Source organism: Amphiura filiformis, chromosome 2, assembly GCF_039555335.1.
Source record: "Amphiura filiformis chromosome 2, Afil_fr2py, whole genome shotgun sequence".
NCBI lineage: Eukaryota > Metazoa > Echinodermata > Ophiuroidea > Amphilepidida > Amphiuridae > Amphiura > Amphiura filiformis.
Genome location: NC_092629.1, coordinates 25,790,411 through 25,808,220, shown reverse-complemented (window position 1 = coordinate 25,808,220; position 17,810 = coordinate 25,790,411). Strand labels below are relative to the sequence as shown.

Genomic DNA, 17,810 nt, shown 5'->3' with positions numbered 1-17,810 from the left:
CATATCTGTGATGTTAAGGGCCAGTAGACTAATTGAACTTAAGCCTACTGGCTTCGCTAAGAAGCCTGACCACAAGCCATGCTTCGAGAAACTGGTCCCAAGTGCCATGTTTGGGTGTCACACAATTCAATAGATTTTTTCAAATCGAAGTTTTCCGAAGTTTTTATGGATGACCCGTTTACAATTCCAGATCATCAACGCAAAAGCGCAACTATTACGTCCTGAACACAAATCAGTGTGAAAGACACGGTCAAGCGTGTATGTAAGAGATTGATATTTATATTGCGAAGACCAAATCAAATGTACCGCAGATGACAAACATTTGCATTTTTCTTTTACTGTCACATTGTGAAGTGCCAAATAGTGGAAGTGTTAGTTCAATACCTTTAGAAAATATTTCTCTGTGATGACTCATGTTGGTTTTGGCTAAATAAGTTATATTTTCAGTCAAAAGGGTATGTGATTCCGCTTGATTCATTGTGCACCAATTTGACCCCCTAGCTTACTGAATAAATAATGCGGTAAGCTTGTGTGAAAGACACGGTCAAGCATTGGTATGCAAGATATTGATATTTATATTGCGAAGACAAAATCAAATGTGCCGCAGACGACAAAAATTTGCATTTTTCTTTCTTTTACTGTCACATTGTGAAGTGCCAAATAGTGGAAGCGTTAGTTGAATACCTTTAGAAAATATTTCTCTGTGATGACTCATGTTGATTTTGGCTAAATACGTTGTATTTTCAGTCAAAAGGGTATGTGATTCCGCTTGATCCATTGTGCACCAATTTGACCCCCTAGCTTACTGAATAAATACTGCGGTTTGTTTGTTTGTTTGTTTCAACGGTCGCTCCGTGTGGAGTCACGCTTGGGTCCTGATGGGACCAGGCTCAAACAAAATTTTCCGATCTTGATTTGAAAAGGTCAATTAGACCTAATGAGAACCGACTCTGGCATGTTTGTGTGTCACACATGGTGGGCAAAATAGTGCACCACCGGTAAGCTTGGATTTAAGTGTATGCTTGTTGGCATTGCGCAAGTAGTGTGTTGTGGTGATAATACATGGTTTTGAGTTACGCGCACAAAGCTTAGTAACGCTAAAGCTTAGACACAGTTTGTCATTTGTTATCTGGCTTTTATTGTTAAATGCCGGAGGTACTCAGTTTTGGTAAGTATTGGGCTATTCCATTTAAAATCCACACTACCCCTGCAGAAGATTTTGGAAATATCCGCCACAGGGGGAGTACAAATTTCATATGGAACGAGCACATTAGACAGCTCCATCTGAATTACACACACTCTCTGTGAAAGATTCAACCTCGGTCTTCCCCCGAGGGAAAGCAAGTTTCAAATGGAGCTGCTAATGTTTTCATCCCATTTGAAATTCATACTCCCTCTGTGGAAGATATTTCCAAAATCTTTCATAGGGGGAGTGTGGATTTTAAATGGAATAGCCCATTATGTGACAAACCAATATTGCCAGTTTACTATAAAGCATTACACATAGGGCAATTCTGAGGCGGTTCTGATGTAATCACATAATTTGACATGTACATTTCACCTGAATATACAATGATTTATTCCAGGACATTATACAAACAAGGACCCTATGGAGGAAGACCTCAAGTAAAGAGAGTTATTGTCATCACACCTGGTAGTTTAGTCAAGGTATGTGAAAGGACAGACAATTTTAAATGAGTTCCATCAGCCAAGGGGGATAGCTAGGGTCTTAGCTATGTTTTGACAAGTGCCCGTCATTTTCTGCCTGTCCAAAATTTGTGAATTTCAAATGGGGTTCCCTGAATACTTTATCTCAAAATTACACTGTTTGAAAAAGTTTTTTATTACTTTTTTTTCTGAATTCTACATTTCGATTTTGCCAGGGCAAAGAAGATATCTGACACTTCCCACAATGAATTTCTTCCATTTCAATTTTCTGTACTGATTGCTTATTGCTATCTAGTGCAACAGGGGTTGATAGTGATAAAAAGTACCTAAATGAACAAAAGCACATCCAGATCATGCAAAAATATGTTAAGTTCTTAACTATCGACCCATGTTTAGCCAGTTGATGCACTGATCATGTTGCAAAGGATTCTGGGAAAGGTAAGATATCTTCTCTGATACCAGGGTAAGGGGATGTGGGTGATAACAAATAAAGCCACTAATGCTGGTTTCATACTTTACTGCCGCTTGCCGCTTTGCCGCTCTGAATATTATTTTACTTCACTGCGCAGTCGCGCCAGCATCGCTGGGAGTTGAATTCAAGTCAACTTGGAGCGGTGTCGCTCTGACGTATGAGAACAAAATACGATTTTGAAGTGGTGCTGAGCGGCAAGACATCACCGCTCAGCGGTGTGCCGCTCCGCTTGCAGACAAGTTCAAGCGGCATGATGAAGCGTCACACCGCTCAGCGGCAAGCGGCAGAAAGTATGAAATCAGCATAAGGCTAGTTAGCTGATTATCCAAGGAGTTAAGACTTTGTTTTGCCTCGTTTGTTGGCTCAAAATTAAAAGCGGACTATTGTGATCAATGAAAACTATCATTTTGTGCAAAACAAATAAGAATCTGTTTATTGAAATCGCATATTATTGCTGAAAATAAAGCTGAACCACCTATCATTTAATTTTATACTACAGAACTGGTGCGGTGAGTTTCGTAAGTGGTTGGGAAATGAGCGAATCAGAGCATTTGACGTTGGCACCGATAAGAAAGTAGACGTAAGTGCTAACCTTGTTTTCAAATTGACAAAAAGGGCTATTTCAGTTGAAATCCTTACACCCCCTATGAAAGACATGACATTAATCTCCCACACAGGGTGTGTAGATTTCAAATGAAGTCACCCATTCAGTAACCCTGTTTGAATTTCACTATTTTCTGTGCATTTTGTCGTCAAAATGATGGTTTAATATTTTTGTAAAATTCACAGAAAATAGGCTAAAATGAATGTTTTTCGGCACAAGCTCCAAAGTCGCTTATTTGAGGGGCGCTTTTTGTGGTACAATCGCAAAATGAAAAGTTGAGAACCAGGACTCAACCGCCATCTTGATACATGCTTTGTGTTTCCGGAAAATTAATCGTTGCATGTGCGTGATAATAGAAACGCATCATGGCGCATGTACTGACTGCATCTTCGGAGCGACGCAATGCGTATTATTATCAAGCAGAATCGTTTTCGTTCATTTTCATGTACCGTCGGCAAGATCCTGGTTCTCTGCTTTTAATTCTGTGGGTACTATAGATTAACCCCTGAGCACTACCTGCCGATCTAACATTGCCTCTGATTGGTCAATTACATAATATCTTCATTTTAATCACCAATCAGAATGGAGCTTTGTAAATAATTCACCCCAATTTTTTTGTGTGGTGAAATTATTCTAACAATATATTGCTGATTGGTCCAATTGATAATGAAAAATTCTTTTTGACCAACAGGCAGGTAGTTCTCATGGGGTTAAGGACCGTTGTTATATTGATAATAATCAACTGCAGTATCCAATAATATTGATATCACTTTCTGAAGAAAATTGATATATCCAAGTTGTCGTTGTTGGCAAAAAGTATAGAAAAATCAGGAAAGAAGGACTGAAATTTAGCAATTGTTATTACTGGGGTCCCAATGAGAAAGGCTTTCCATGCCAGCAAGGAATGAAAATACTGAGGGATAAACTAATATAGATGGCTATCATGTGTAGACAATGTAGAAATATATGAGTAAAATTTTGTAGGAAAATTGATTTATCAATATTCAGTGGTATTGAGTGGCCAATATATTGATTTTTTGAAATCATGATATGGACGTTCCTTACTATAGACAGTTATGAAAAATTTTGCAACTTTATTTAATTTCAGCCTGTTTTTTGTGCTTTTTGCCTAATTTCTAGTACATTTTCAGGTTTTCAGGTTTTTGTCTCATGCCTGTATATATCAAATACTAATAAAACAAGTACCGTCGGATCGGTAGCGGTCGCTGCCCGGGGGGGCACTCAACTTAAATTTTGGTAGGGGTGTGCGGCGCGGAGTGCCAAACTTGGCGAACTAAGAACTGATTTTCGGGCAAAATAGGGGCTTGAAGAACTGAAATTAGGGCCAAATTATAGGCTGTTGAGCTAAAAATTTCTAAATTATTTCCAAATTTGAGCTTAAAGAGCTACAATTTTCAGAGTTTGAGGCTCAAAGAACTGGAGCAGATCCAAATGTGGGGCTTAAGGAACTGCCGAAGAGCCTGAAAAAGAGACCCTTGAGCGCCGCACATACCCGTACCACCTTAACATGTGAGTGCCCACCCCGGGGGTCGCTGCGGGACAAGGAATTCAATTTTGCAGTGATGGTGTCTTTTAGAAAAAATTCAAAAAATTTCAACAAAAAAAAAAAATAAATAAAAAAAAAAAAAAAAATAAAAAAATTCTCTTCAATTTCCCTTAATTTCCCTCAATTTCCCTCATTTTCCCAAATTTTGGGACTGAAACTTTTCCAGTATGGGGCGGTATAGGCCCTCCCCTCACCAAGTACCATAGCCATGCGACAAACAGTGTAGACGTAACGGCATTTTTTAGCGTTTGTTACTAACGGACGGACTAACGGACGGACTAACGGACGGACTAACGGAGAGACATGGTGACTTATAGAGCTGCTACCCGCAGCTAAAAACAGGCCTTTAGGTGACAAAAAAGTTTTGCAGGGAATTCAAGTAGGGTTGGTCGGTCGGTCGGGATTTGTTTTTTGTTTAATTTTTTCCAGAGGCTAAAATAACCTTAAAATCATATCATCTGACAAAAATTTAATGATTTTTGCAAACATTTTTAAATGTTTTGAATTTTGTTTTCATATATTTTCTGTCAAAATGGCCCCAAACCGCTGATTTTACATGATTTTAGCAAAATTGAAAGGAAAAAAAAAATTTCCAAAGCGCAAAATCTCAGGTGGTTGGACAGGATTTTTCGTTGCCTTACCACTATGCTGGCTGTTAATTTGTTATGGTTCTTTTTTGTTTGTTTCAGGAGTTTGCCAGGAGCCCCATCTATCCAGTAATGGTGATTAGTTATGAGATGTTTATCAGATCTATTGCAGAGATAGAGAAGATTAAGTTTGACTTGATTATCTGTGATGAAGGGCATCGACTCAAAAACACTAACATCAAAACGACATCGGTGAGAACGGTTATCATTCAACAAATGTTATTTCTATATGCGTACAGCTATCATCTATAGAATGAAAGAAAACATGTCTACATCTTCACTTTACATTCTGAAACAGTTTTGAAAACAAACTATTAGAACCGATTGTTATGCAATACAACATACCGTATTCATTCTAATAAGCGCACAGGGCGCTTATTTTTGTGTGTAAGGGGTGTTTATTAGAGACAAATTTATGTATGTTATAAAAGGGTCCTGAGATGTTCTAATAGCTATTCTGATGCAGAAAATGTATTGCAAGTTTACACAGGACTTGTAGTCCTCCAGCTATTTCACCATATCGACGTCTATCTGTCACTTTAACATTGATGGTACCCTTTAGCAAATTGAAAATACCCTGGGTGGGCGCTTATTGAGGCATGGGCGCTTATTGGAATGAATACGGTAATTGGAAACCATAATAGCATTAGAATTATGTTCTTTTCTACATCATATCAATTGTTTGCCATGTCACTGTATAATGTTAGATTTATATGTTCCTACAGCTCATCATGGGTTTGCCATGCCATTGTATACGAAGAGCTTTGTTTCAAAACCCCTTACATCCACTTTTGGCTGAAATTGAGTTATTGACATGACATTATAGTGTGGGTAAAAATACACATTTTGGTGGTTGTTTGACCTTCATACCACTTTCCCTTCCGGAGATATGGTATATTTCCTGTTCGGGAAATCTTAGGAAATTTCCGGAAATCTGAACATAAAATGAACATAGAATTGTTTTGTTTTAATTTGTTGATGTATACTAGTAGCATGGAATGTTCTTTACCTATTTAAATCAAAGGGAACTGTTTTTGGGTCACTATTTTTGAAAAAAAAAAACATTTTAATTAACAAAAGGTGTAGCTTCGGAAATACTAAAAAAATGCCATTTTCTTGAATTTAATTAAAAATTCATAATTAAAAAAGTAAATGAGATATTTCAATTTTTCTTTTTGATTTTGAAAGCATTAGTCAAGATACATAAAGCAGTGTAAACAAATGGGCTCAAATATGATTGCAAAGGTGGTTTCTAGAAAAGGGGTAAATTTGTTTTGTTGCAAAAGCCCTTACATCCACAAAAGGCTCGATATAAAAGATATAATAAAATAAATAGGAAGGCTTCAAAATTGTACTAAACCTATTCTTTTAGTTTCTATTCATCAACACTTTATCCAAACCCAAATTGAATCAAATCAAACCAGTAATACTTGCACAATTAAAAAAGGCTGTTTTTCTCAAAAAGTCAAAAGTGGATGTAAGGGGTTTTGCAACAAAGCTCTTCATATAATGTTATATATATATTCCTTCTTGCAGCTCATCATGGGTTTGCCATGCCATTGTATAATGTTATATATATATTCCTTCCTGCAGCTCATCATGGGTTTGCCATGCCATTGTATAATGTTAGATATATATTCCTTCTTGCAGCTCATCATGGGTTTGCCATGCCATTGTATAATGTTAGATATATATTCCTTCTTGCAGCTCATCATGGGTTTGCCATGCCATTGTATAATGTTATATATATATTCCTTCTTGCAGCTCATCATGGGTTTGCCATGCCATTGTATAATGTTATATATATATTCCTTCTTGCAGCTCATCATGGGTTTGCCATGCCATTGTATAATGTTATATATATATTCCTTCTTGCAGCTCATCATGGGTTTGCCATGCCATTGTATAATGTTAGATATATATTCCTTCCTGCAGCTCATCATGGGTTTGCCATGCCATTGTATAATGTTAGATATATATTCCTTCTTGCAGCTCATCATGGGGTTGCCATGCCATTGTATAATGTTATATATATATTCCTTCTTGCAGCTCATCATGGGTTTGCCATGCCATTGTATAATGTTATATATATATTCCTTCTTGCAGCTCATCATGGGTTTGCCATGCCATTGTATAATGTTATATATATATTCCTTCTTGCAGCTCATCATGGGTTTGCCATGCCATTGTATAATGTTATATATATATTCCTTCCTGCAGCTCATCATGGGTTTGCCATGCCATTGTATAATGTTAGATATATATTCCTTCTTGCAGCTCATCATGGGTTTGCCATGCCATTGTATAATGTTATATATATATTCCTTCTTGCAGCTCATCATGGGTTTGCCATGCCATTGTATAATGTTATATATATATTCCTTCTTGCAGCTCATCATGGGTTTGCCATGCCATTGTATAATGTTATATATATATTCCTTCTTGCAGCTCATCATGGGTTTGCCATGCCATTGTATAATGTTAGATATATATTCCTTCCTGCAGCTCATCATGGGTTTGCCATGCCATTGTATAATGTTATTTACATATATTCCTTCTTGCAGCTCATCATGGGTTTGCCATGCCATTGTATAATGTTATATATATATTCCTTCCTGCAGCTCATCATGGGTTTGCCATGCCATTGTATAATGTTATATATATATTCCTTCCTGCAGCTCATCATGGGTTTGCCATGCCATTGTATAATGTTATATATATATTCCTTCTTGCAGCTCATCATGGGTTTGCCATGCCATTGTATAATGTTATATATATATTCCTTCTTGCAGCTCATCATGGGTTTGCCATGCCATTGTATAATGTTAGATATATATTCCTTCCTGCAGCTCATCATGGGTTTGCCATGCCATTGTATAATGTTATATATATATTCCTTCTTGCAGCTCATCATGGGTTTGCCATGCCATTGTATAATGTTATATATATATTCCTTCCTGCAGCTCATCATGGGTTTGCCATGCCATTGTATAATGTTATATATATATTCCTTCTTGCAGCTCATCATGGGTTTGCCATGCCATTGTATAATGTTATATATATATTCCTTCTTGCAGCTCATCATGGGTTTGCCATGCCATTGTATAATGTTATATATATATTCCTTCTTGCAGCTCATCATGGGTTTGCCATGCCATTGTATAATGTTAGATATATATTCCTTCTTGCAGCTCATCATGGGTTTGCCATGCCATTGTATAATGTTATATATATATTCCTTCTTGCAGCTCATCATGGGTTTGCCATGCCATTGTATAATGTTATATATATATTCCTTCTTGCAGCTCATCATGGGTTTGCCATGCCATTGTATAATGTTATATATATATTCCTTCTTGCAGCTCATCATGGGTTTGCCATGCCATTGTATAATGTTAGATATATATTCCTTCCTGCAGCTCATCATGGGTTTGCCATGCCATTGTATAATGTTATATATATATTCCTTCTTGCAGCTCATCATGGGTTTGCCATGCCATTGTATAATGTTATATATATATTCCTTCCTGCAGCTCATCATGGGTTTGCCATGCCATTGTATAATGTTATATATATATTCCTTCTTGCAGCTCATCATGGGTTTGCCATGCCATTGTATAATGTTATATATATATTCCTTCTTGCAGCTCATCATGGGTTTGCCATGCCATTGTATAATGTTATATATATATTCCTTCTTGCAGCTCATCATGGGTTTGCCATGCCATTGTATAATGTTATATATATATTCCTTCTTGCAGCTCATCATGGGTTTGCCATGCCATTGTATAATGTTAGATATATATTCCTTCCTGCAGCTCATCATGGGTTTGCCATGCCATTGTATAATGTTAGATATATATATATTCCTTCTTGCAGCTCATCATGGGTTTACCATGCAGGAGAAGGATATTGCTAACAGGTACTCCAGTACAGGTAAGTACATCATATATTTTAAGTCATTGTCATTTTCTTATTTTGTCACTTTGTTTGTCTATTTGTTTATATATTTATTTTTATATTTTACCTCCTCTTTTCTTATGTTTGTGTCCAGAAATAGAAAATGTTATCATTTCTAGCAAAGTAGCACCATTAATTTATAATTTTGCTTTTTTTGATGCTTTCATTTGGTTCACACTGGGGTTGCAAAGGGATCAGGGTTCAGATCATATTATTGAGGTCAAGGTTTCCATATCGTTATGAATTCGGCAGACGGCCGAATCCGGATTCGTCTTTTGGTAAATTCATTTTACGCATGCATTACTTTTGAATTTGAGAACAAGGGATCAATGCTGTACATGATAGAGGGCAGCATGTCAATTTTTTAACGGAGATCAGATGATAAGTATTCAAAAGAGGGCGGCATATAGGGTTAGCTAACGGTGACTCACAGTACGGTCAAAGACGATAACCGTTAAAAAATCGATATGCCGCCCTCTATAGGTAAAGCATTGATCCCTTGTTCTCTAATTCAAAAGTAATGCATGCCAAAAAATAATTTACCAAAAGCCGAATCCGGATTCGGCCGTCTGCCGAATTCATAACGATATAATCCAAACCGAAATATGATAGGTGAGGAAAGTCCAGATAGCCGAAGAAGTCCCAGAAAGTCCCAGGGTTCGCGCTAGGGTTTGAAAGTAAGGGTTTTTAAAACCTAACCCCCCCCCGTAACTCTAAAAATAAGGTTTTTTTCTTCATATTTTAAGGGTTTTCTTTGTAAATCAGAAAAATCTGCTGAAAAATCTTGCATGAGAAGATTTAATAAAAATCTTGTCATGCCATCGCTGATATTAAAATAGATCTGCCAACAGATGGCGCACTAACTATTGTCGCAACTCACAGATACATGTGTTATTGTTGTATTTCGCACATGTGGGTAATTGGCATTCTGTGATGTGGAGGAATGATGATATAGTAGGTGATCACAGATTTTTAGTGCACAGAAATTGTAGTATCGGAGGAAAGGAACTTAATTAAATGGGGCACCATTTTACATTCATGTTTCGTCACTTTCGTAGGAAGGCAAACTTGCCAAAATTTGAACTTTAACGGAAGATTGACCATTTGTGAATAAGTTTGTTTATGAAACCCGGAGAAATCACACAAAATGGAAGTGAATAGGGATCCTGAATAACAAGTATTAGAAGGAGCCTACTTCATGTAACTAATTATATCATGTATAAAGTGTAACGAAAAATTGGCGATCGAAGTGACAAGAATCACGAAAACAGGGCCTCATGGAAGAACAGAGGATACCTTAAGGGTACATGCCCATGAGTTTCATTCAGGGGCGTGTTTGTAAAACGGCACAGCGCATTAGTAAAAAGAATAAAAATACTAAAATTTTCACGGGGTTCGAACCACTGCCAATTTCACTGAATGCTAAAGATGCCTAGGCTGTGCCACGGTGACTGTGGTTAACATTCGGCGATTTTCAAAGATATACATATCAACACGTTTCTAGTGTATTGAAAATCATTTTGATTTTGATTTTGGTAGGAATACGGTCATAGAAAGACATATGACTCTACTTGTCTGTTTGTTTTTCATTTAATACAAATTAATTTTGATGAATTGAACTGGTACAACTCTTAGCACTCGTGATAAACAACGATTAATTTAGTAATAATAAAATGAAAACGCTGGGTCATTCACGACGGCATTTGTAATTTATGTCAAAACCTGGGGAGGACCACACACATCCGTGCTGCATGTATACGTGCTCAATCGATACTCAATGATCCAGACAATAGCGTTTGAATATACCGCCCTGCTTGACACATCTTGTCACTTGGGAAGATATACTATAGGCCTACCTAATAGCTTACAATAGATACCCCACCGTAAATAGCTCTGTTCGTTATCTCGCTGTGCTAGTTTATACACGCAGCGTACAGACTTTTGAACCATATTTTGTTCAAAAATGATAGGAAGGACTGTTTTCAGCTAAAATGTTGGTTATCAGCAGATGCTTAATGATACCGGGAAGTGTTGCAGAAAGGTAAGCGTACTCTTTATTTATTCAAAATATGTGTATCAATAAATTTAAATTTGAAATCCAAAAAGTAAATGTCAGGTCAAACTTCTCACCTTAGAATTATTGTGAAATAAAATCAAACCAAATTTAGGCTCCATAAACAACGTCCAATTATTCCCATTGGTGTTTGCTACACATGCATATAATAAATTATGATTTGGGGCTAATTTGAGAAGAGTTAATGACTCGAGTTTCAAAATACACCGAGTGATGTTTTTTTTTTTTTTTTATCGACAATTCAAGACTCTGTAAAAACAAATCAAGAATTTTCTGGGATAATTGCAACTAAGTGCAATGAAAGTTATGATCTAAGCTACCAGATGCATCATTAATTTCCTGACTATGATATTTAGTTGTGGGAAAAGATTACTTAAATGTTTTGGCGGGATTATTTCCCGCCAAAAATTTCAACCAAAAAGAGCATGTAGCCTTAAAACATCCACTGAATGAGTAACCCAGGCAAAAGAAGAAATCAAACAAACAAACAAAACAAACAGTTGCACGCATGAAAACCCCTTTGCTTCATCAAAAGGCAAATTTCATGCACAAAAATGCTCGAAATCACGCAAAACGCAAGTTAGTACGAACCCTGGAAAGTCCTGATGAAGATAATTTAAGTCTTGCTCGGATCATTGGTGACTCAGTGTCTGCAAGAAAGGTAGCAACCACTTTAACTTTACACTATAATTGTTATCTCAATGAATTTACCTGGCCTTTAGACTATCCTTGCCTATTGTTCACTTTCATAGACTTTTCTGGATAAAAGTTATGAGCTAGACTGATGACTAATATAGCTTGACTTAAAAGTATCTTCATCTGGACTTTTTTCATCTAACCTTGCCCTGTTTGGGCTTTTCTCACCAAAAATGGGTAATTTGTGGACCAGGGGTGTCTATTCTTCCAGAAAATCTAAATTATTCCCTCACCCTACCACGCTGTGTCACATCCTTCCCCAGATTCTACCCCAACTGGAGTTCAAAAATATGGACCCAAAAAGGAAAATTTTATGCTGTTGCTATCTACATTACATTTACTTTTCTTTATTTTTTCTTGTTTCCTCCCTTCCCTAACTGAATATAGGTGAGTATTTGTCACACCCAGTATGCAACTGTTAGTCTAATTGTGAATTGTTCTATTCTATCTTCACTACAAACATTATCAAATTCTTTCCTAGATGGTACAGTCTGGATACTGAACCATTGCATCTAATTAGTACTCATGGTTTAAAGGGAATATAGAAGTTATTATGACCACCACTCACTATTGCTCAGGCAGGGAAGATCCAACACTTCCCTGTTTTATGTTAAAGTCCCTGGTTTCCTTATAAATAATTATTCCCCCAAATTTTCCCAAATTGGCCCATTTGAATTTCATACACTCTCTGAGAAAGATTCAACCTGAATCTTCTACAGAGGGAGGGTAAATTTCAAATGGAGCTGCCATCAGAAACTCATGCTCCCTCTGTGGAAGATATTTCCAAAATCTTCCACAGGGGTAGTGTGGATTTTAACTGGAATAGCCCATTGCTGAGCTACTTTTGCAATGCATAAATGCGACAATCCCGAGTATTCCAACCACCTACAATTAATTTTGTACCATTTGCGGTCATTGCCAGACACTTGGGGTCAGCATCATGGATTGGAATACAATGTAGGTATTGACCTAATACTGAGTAGCAAAGTATTTCATGTTTCTGGGATATAATTTGATCAGTTATGAATACTGTATCCCTATAGCAGTAAACTCCTCTACAATACCATAGCATCCTGGTTTTTGGATGTCCGAGAGTGTGTAAGACCTGTCCTGTGTTGCTTAATATCTTTGGAGTTTGAAGATACTCAGCGATGATGATTGTGTCTTGTAATGTTACAGCTAGATACTGTGGTCGGATGTCTACCTTGATGCTAGTCACATAAGACCCTTCTTGTTTATGTTTATTTATATGCATTGAGTTGATATCCCCTACATACACATGGTCTTTAGCATCTATTGCAAGGCCACAAAGATGTGGTGTATTAGAGGATGCATGTGGAAATGAGGATACCCACTGACCTTTGAACTTACAGTCAACGCTGTACATTTGTACACAATCTGTGTTATTAGTCACAAAATAAGTGCTTCCATCACAGCTAGTAGTGATTTGTAGTAGTGCCCTGGTTCCAGTCCTTGTGTAGTATCCATGCTGCACTTTCACTGCTGAATACTTTGACCTTTGTAGACCAATCAACAATTGCGATATCCCCATTAGGGTTAACTGCGATGTCTTGTATATAATGAGAAAGCTGACCTGATCTATCTGAACCAAACTGTTTCGTCATCACCCAGGAACCAGCTAGGATTTGTTGTAGCCAATATGTGTCTGTAGTAATCTGTGGTATATAATTATAACAATGATTGGCAAATTGACATAAATATTAAAGGCCTGTTCAGAGATTTGGTCATTCGGTGGAGGATCGTAAATATTAACATAATTCAGATTTTGGCACCTTTGTTAGTGTCATAGATGTGCTAACATACAGGGTGTCCCAGAAAAAATTACCGAGTGAATAAAATTGAACGTAAGTCGAGAAATAGACATCAGAATCTAAAAATTCAAAATGTAGTGCATAGCCTATTTTGTTGTGCATCACATACAAAAATTTTATTTGATTCGTTTGACTGGTTCCGGTGAAATTAACGATTGCATAATGCGTGCATCAATGCAGTTCATTCCAAGTTTGATCAACAGGCGCTTTTTCATACTCGCTCACCGCTTCTTAAAGCTTGTGTATCTCATTAAATTTAGTCTACATTACCTATTTAGATCCGACGGTTTTATGTCATTCATGCTTTCACTGAAGATGACTAACAGTTTGTCCAAGAAAACTTTGATTTCTGCTATTGGAAGCTCTCCAACTTTAATTCTTTAGCTTGTGCAAATATACTTTACAAAGAACATTTGAGCCAAGAATGACAATGATCAAGTGCTTACAGCTTTACGTGTGATTTTTGATACCACGCAACATTAAGGTTGAAGTTTTAAAAGATTTTAACTTTAAATCACAATTTCTTGGAAATATTCCGAAAACATTAATGTGTGTGTGAAATTTTTAAGCCAGTCGGATTTCTTTATGTAGTAATTCTTTATGCAACATTTATATGAACATTAATGAAAAAAGATATTTACAAATACCGAGCATCATCTTACATGCAAGCTTTCGTTTTCAATATCGTGCCGGTTTTCAAATTTGAACAAAACCTAATTAAATATTTTTGCAAGAAACAGGTTGTTTAAAAAGAACGAAAATGATTTCATAGAACAAAATATGAAGCCCATTGACAGTTTAACCACTAGTGCGCATAATTGTGTTGAATGATCTTTCTTGCAAACTTGGAATGAAGTGATTTAACACATGTGTTATGTAATCGCTCATTTCTTCGCAATTAGTCAACCGATTCCGGTAAAATTGGCGTATAAGATGCAGAATAAGATGGACTACACGCTGATGTTTCGATGTTTGGATTTTGATGTCTATTTTTCGACTTACGTCCAAATTCATTTCCCCGGTAATTTTTTCTGGGACACCCTGTAGACTGCTAGTGGTTAAGCTGAAAGCTGTGTATTAAGACAAAATGAGACTTTTTACATGAATCTGGAATTTCTATACTTCAGGCTCATTGTGTGATTTGCTCATCCGGACAATAGTAAATAAATTAATCAAAATTCAGATTTTGGTACTTTGTCATTGTCATAGATGTGCAAACATAGCCTGCTAGTGGTTCAGCCGAAAGCTGTGTATTTAAGACAAAATGAGGCATTTTACATGAATCTGCAATTTATATACGATAGACAGACTGATTCTGGGATAGACTTTGGCTGTTTTGACACCATGGAATTGGGAAACAGTACTAGAAATATTTTATACCACACCTGGGTTGGTTCTTTGAACAAACTGTTAATAATTATGTCAAATTTGTTTCGGACATTAATAATTGGGGTAGGATTTTAGCTGGTCAATGTATACATGTAGGTCTATACCCCAGGCAAGTTCTTAGTGGAAATGAGGGCACAGGGCAGATTCAGGGTGCATTTTCAGTCATTTAGCTTACATTTGGGTGCATTTTCAGCCATTTTGGTTTATTGATAGCCCTCAGTTTCATGTAAACGTGGTTTATGAAAGGGTGTTTTTTTCAGAATTGTATCTAAAAAGTTTCAAATTTTCATATATTTTTAAACAAAATTGGTGAAAATTTTTCCAAATATTGGTACAAGTTTGGGTATGTTTTTCGTCAAATTTTGATATAAAATTGGATTGATTGAGACCATATTTATTGAATCGAGCTATGAGTTTTAAAATATTGACGAGACGTGAGTCGAGTCCAATATTTTAAAACTCATAGCGAGACCAATAAATATTGGTGTAAACCATCCAATTTTATCATTATTATGTGTTGGATCCAATATTTTTGCACACTTGAATTCATCAAAACATAATAATGTTTAAATTTGGGTAGTTTTCCAGAGTCCCAGCCCCACCCAAACCAAATTTGAGACATCCCCTGGGACATCAACACTATACCCAGATCTGTATGGTACGGTACTTACAACAGAAATTATGTGTTCAATTGTTGGCCGTTTGTGCCAGTCTTCTTCCCAGCACTGCCTCAGTAAGTCTGTTATTGGTCGGGGCATGTCAGCAGGAATTGGTAGCCTTTCTTTCAGTTGACAGACTCGCCAGGCGATAACTTGAAATTGCAAACCCTTAAATGGAAACTGCCCTGTCCACAGCTCCCATATCACAATAGCTAATGCAAAAATGTCATAGTTTGGAGACAGCATGCTGAGAGTAAACAGCTCCGGTGCCATCCAGGGAAAAGATGCCCGTTCTGTAGCATTGCTAATTGTGTGCTCAATTTTCTTAGCCAGTCCAAAATCGGCTAACTTCAGCTTATTATCTCTGGTAATCAAGTAGTTCGGCGATTTCACATCTTTATGCACGATCTGCTTCCCCCGAAGGTATTTTATCGGTATTGCTGCCTGCTTCGCCCAATCTACAAACATAACCACATTTGTAGATAAACCCCCATGTTCATCCAAATAGCTCCGTAGTGAGCCACCTTCACACAGCTCCAAAATCAACATAAACTCCATTGCTTCATCTACAAAGCCAAGCAACTTGACAATGCTTGCATGATCCAGACTAGCCAGGATGTTTATTTCATGGGAATCGGGATCATTAAGCCGTTTAGCCGCTACTTGTATTTCTCCTCGAGGCCCCTTCCATTTCATTTGGAATACAGCCCCGAATCCACCACTTCCGATTTGCTTGACTAGTTGGAGCTCATCTTTCTTAATTTTTGGTACATTGGTTGGCAAAGATGTAGACATAGATGTAGCCATCTTGGTTTACATTTAAGTGTATGTTACCTGTTTAAAATACAAATAAAGAGGGAAAATATTATAAGTTATTAAACTTATAATATTTAAAACTGAAATACCATATGTAAAGTAAGTAATATGGGGAAACGCATCCTGCACAAGAACAAACAAACACAATGGGGAATGATTGCTCACTACAAGAGGAAACTGAATATATTTAATAAGAAAGAATGAACAGTTTACCAACCCAAAGTGTAACAATTAAACCTGAGGCGGCACACAACCAAATACCATATCTTAGCACACTCACCTTTCTAGTTTAGTATTGGCCCACAACTATTATATGATGCTAGCTACTTTTAGATCATAACAAACTATTTTTTAATGAATGATGTTAAAATACGCTTGCAGAGTATGCTTAAATTTACCTTAAAAACAGGAATGACAGCATATCCATGTCAAGTCTGCACCATATCAAAATAATGGCTGCTGGGTAAGTGTAAATCTTTTAGTAGAGCATGAGCACTACCTGGGGATCTAACATTGCCTCTGATTGCTCAATTACATGATATCTTTACTTTAATCACCAATCAGAATGGAGCTTTGCAAATAATTCACCCCAATTTTTTTGCGTGGTGAAATTATTCTAACAATGTTGCTGATTGGTCCGACTGATACTGAAAACTTCTTTTTGACCAATCGGCAGGTAGTTCTCATGGGGTTCATTTGGAGGTGCTAATTCCAAATAGTTTATGTGTACTTTCATAAAAGTGGTCAAAAGTCGTCAAATTTCAAAGTTGATAAATTTTCGTTAAAAACCATACTACATAATTCATCTCATCCTAAGGATTCAGGAAAAGAATAGTTTGACCTACTTGCAATGTACCATTCTCAAGTTATAAGCAATAACTTCAAGTTCAAAATTTTAGGGTCAAGTTCAACATTTTAGGGTCAGAAACTGAAAAGTGCTCCAATTGCAATGAAAATGTTTGTCATGTGACATTTACTCAAAGAAATAATAGATTGCACTTCTTAAATTCCGTCCTACCTAGGAGTCATAACAGGTCATGGTCTATAGGGTGGTATGGGAGTTGACCTTGGACTTTTTTTGCCATATTTTTCAGTAATCCCTGAAGCATTCTAGACATTGCAAACTATTCCTTTTCTGACTTACTTTTGCTTACTTTTTACTTACTTTTACATGACATGCAATTTGAGACAAGTTTGGTAGCAATCAGAAAACTTCCATCAGTTTTTGACCACTGTAGACCCTAAAATTTGACTTTTTTGCTTATAACTTCAGAATGGTACATTGCTAGTAGGTCAAACTATACTTATTCTGATTCTTTAGGATGAAAGGAATACTTTCATATGGTTTTTCCACCAACTTTGAAACTGGATTCATAGCAGCTGTGTTACCCTTTGATGTCATATTTGAGGGCTTTTAACCACTCTT

At 36.7% G+C, this 17,810-nt stretch overlaps 2 protein-coding genes across 4 annotated transcripts in view; one reads left to right on the top strand and one right to left on the bottom strand.

Moving 5' to 3' along the window:
* LOC140146028 (DNA repair and recombination protein RAD54B-like) overlaps positions 1 to 17,810 on the top strand; it is a 58,282-nt gene that overhangs the window by 20,188 nt on the left and 20,284 nt on the right. For all 3 annotated transcript variants that reach the window (XM_072167765.1, XM_072167768.1, XM_072167767.1), the window contains exons 9-12: positions 1,587 to 1,668; positions 2,640 to 2,720; positions 5,001 to 5,150; positions 8,838 to 8,894. In XM_072167765.1, the coding sequence (XP_072023866.1) occupies positions 1,587 to 1,668; positions 2,640 to 2,720; positions 5,001 to 5,150; positions 8,838 to 8,894 (370 nt within the window). The remainder of the gene's footprint in view (positions 1 to 1,586; positions 1,669 to 2,639; positions 2,721 to 5,000; positions 5,151 to 8,837; positions 8,895 to 17,810) is intronic.
* On the bottom strand, positions 13,125 to 16,866 carry LOC140171388 (mitogen-activated protein kinase kinase kinase 20-like). Its single transcript, XM_072194637.1, has 3 exons — positions 16,783 to 16,866; positions 15,581 to 16,402; positions 13,125 to 13,364 (listed from the first exon to the last, which is right to left on the bottom strand). Exons 2-3 carry the CDS (start codon positions 16,373 to 16,375, stop codon positions 13,125 to 13,127), a joined length of 1,035 nt encoding a protein of 344 aa, XP_072050738.1. The 5' UTR covers positions 16,376 to 16,402; positions 16,783 to 16,866.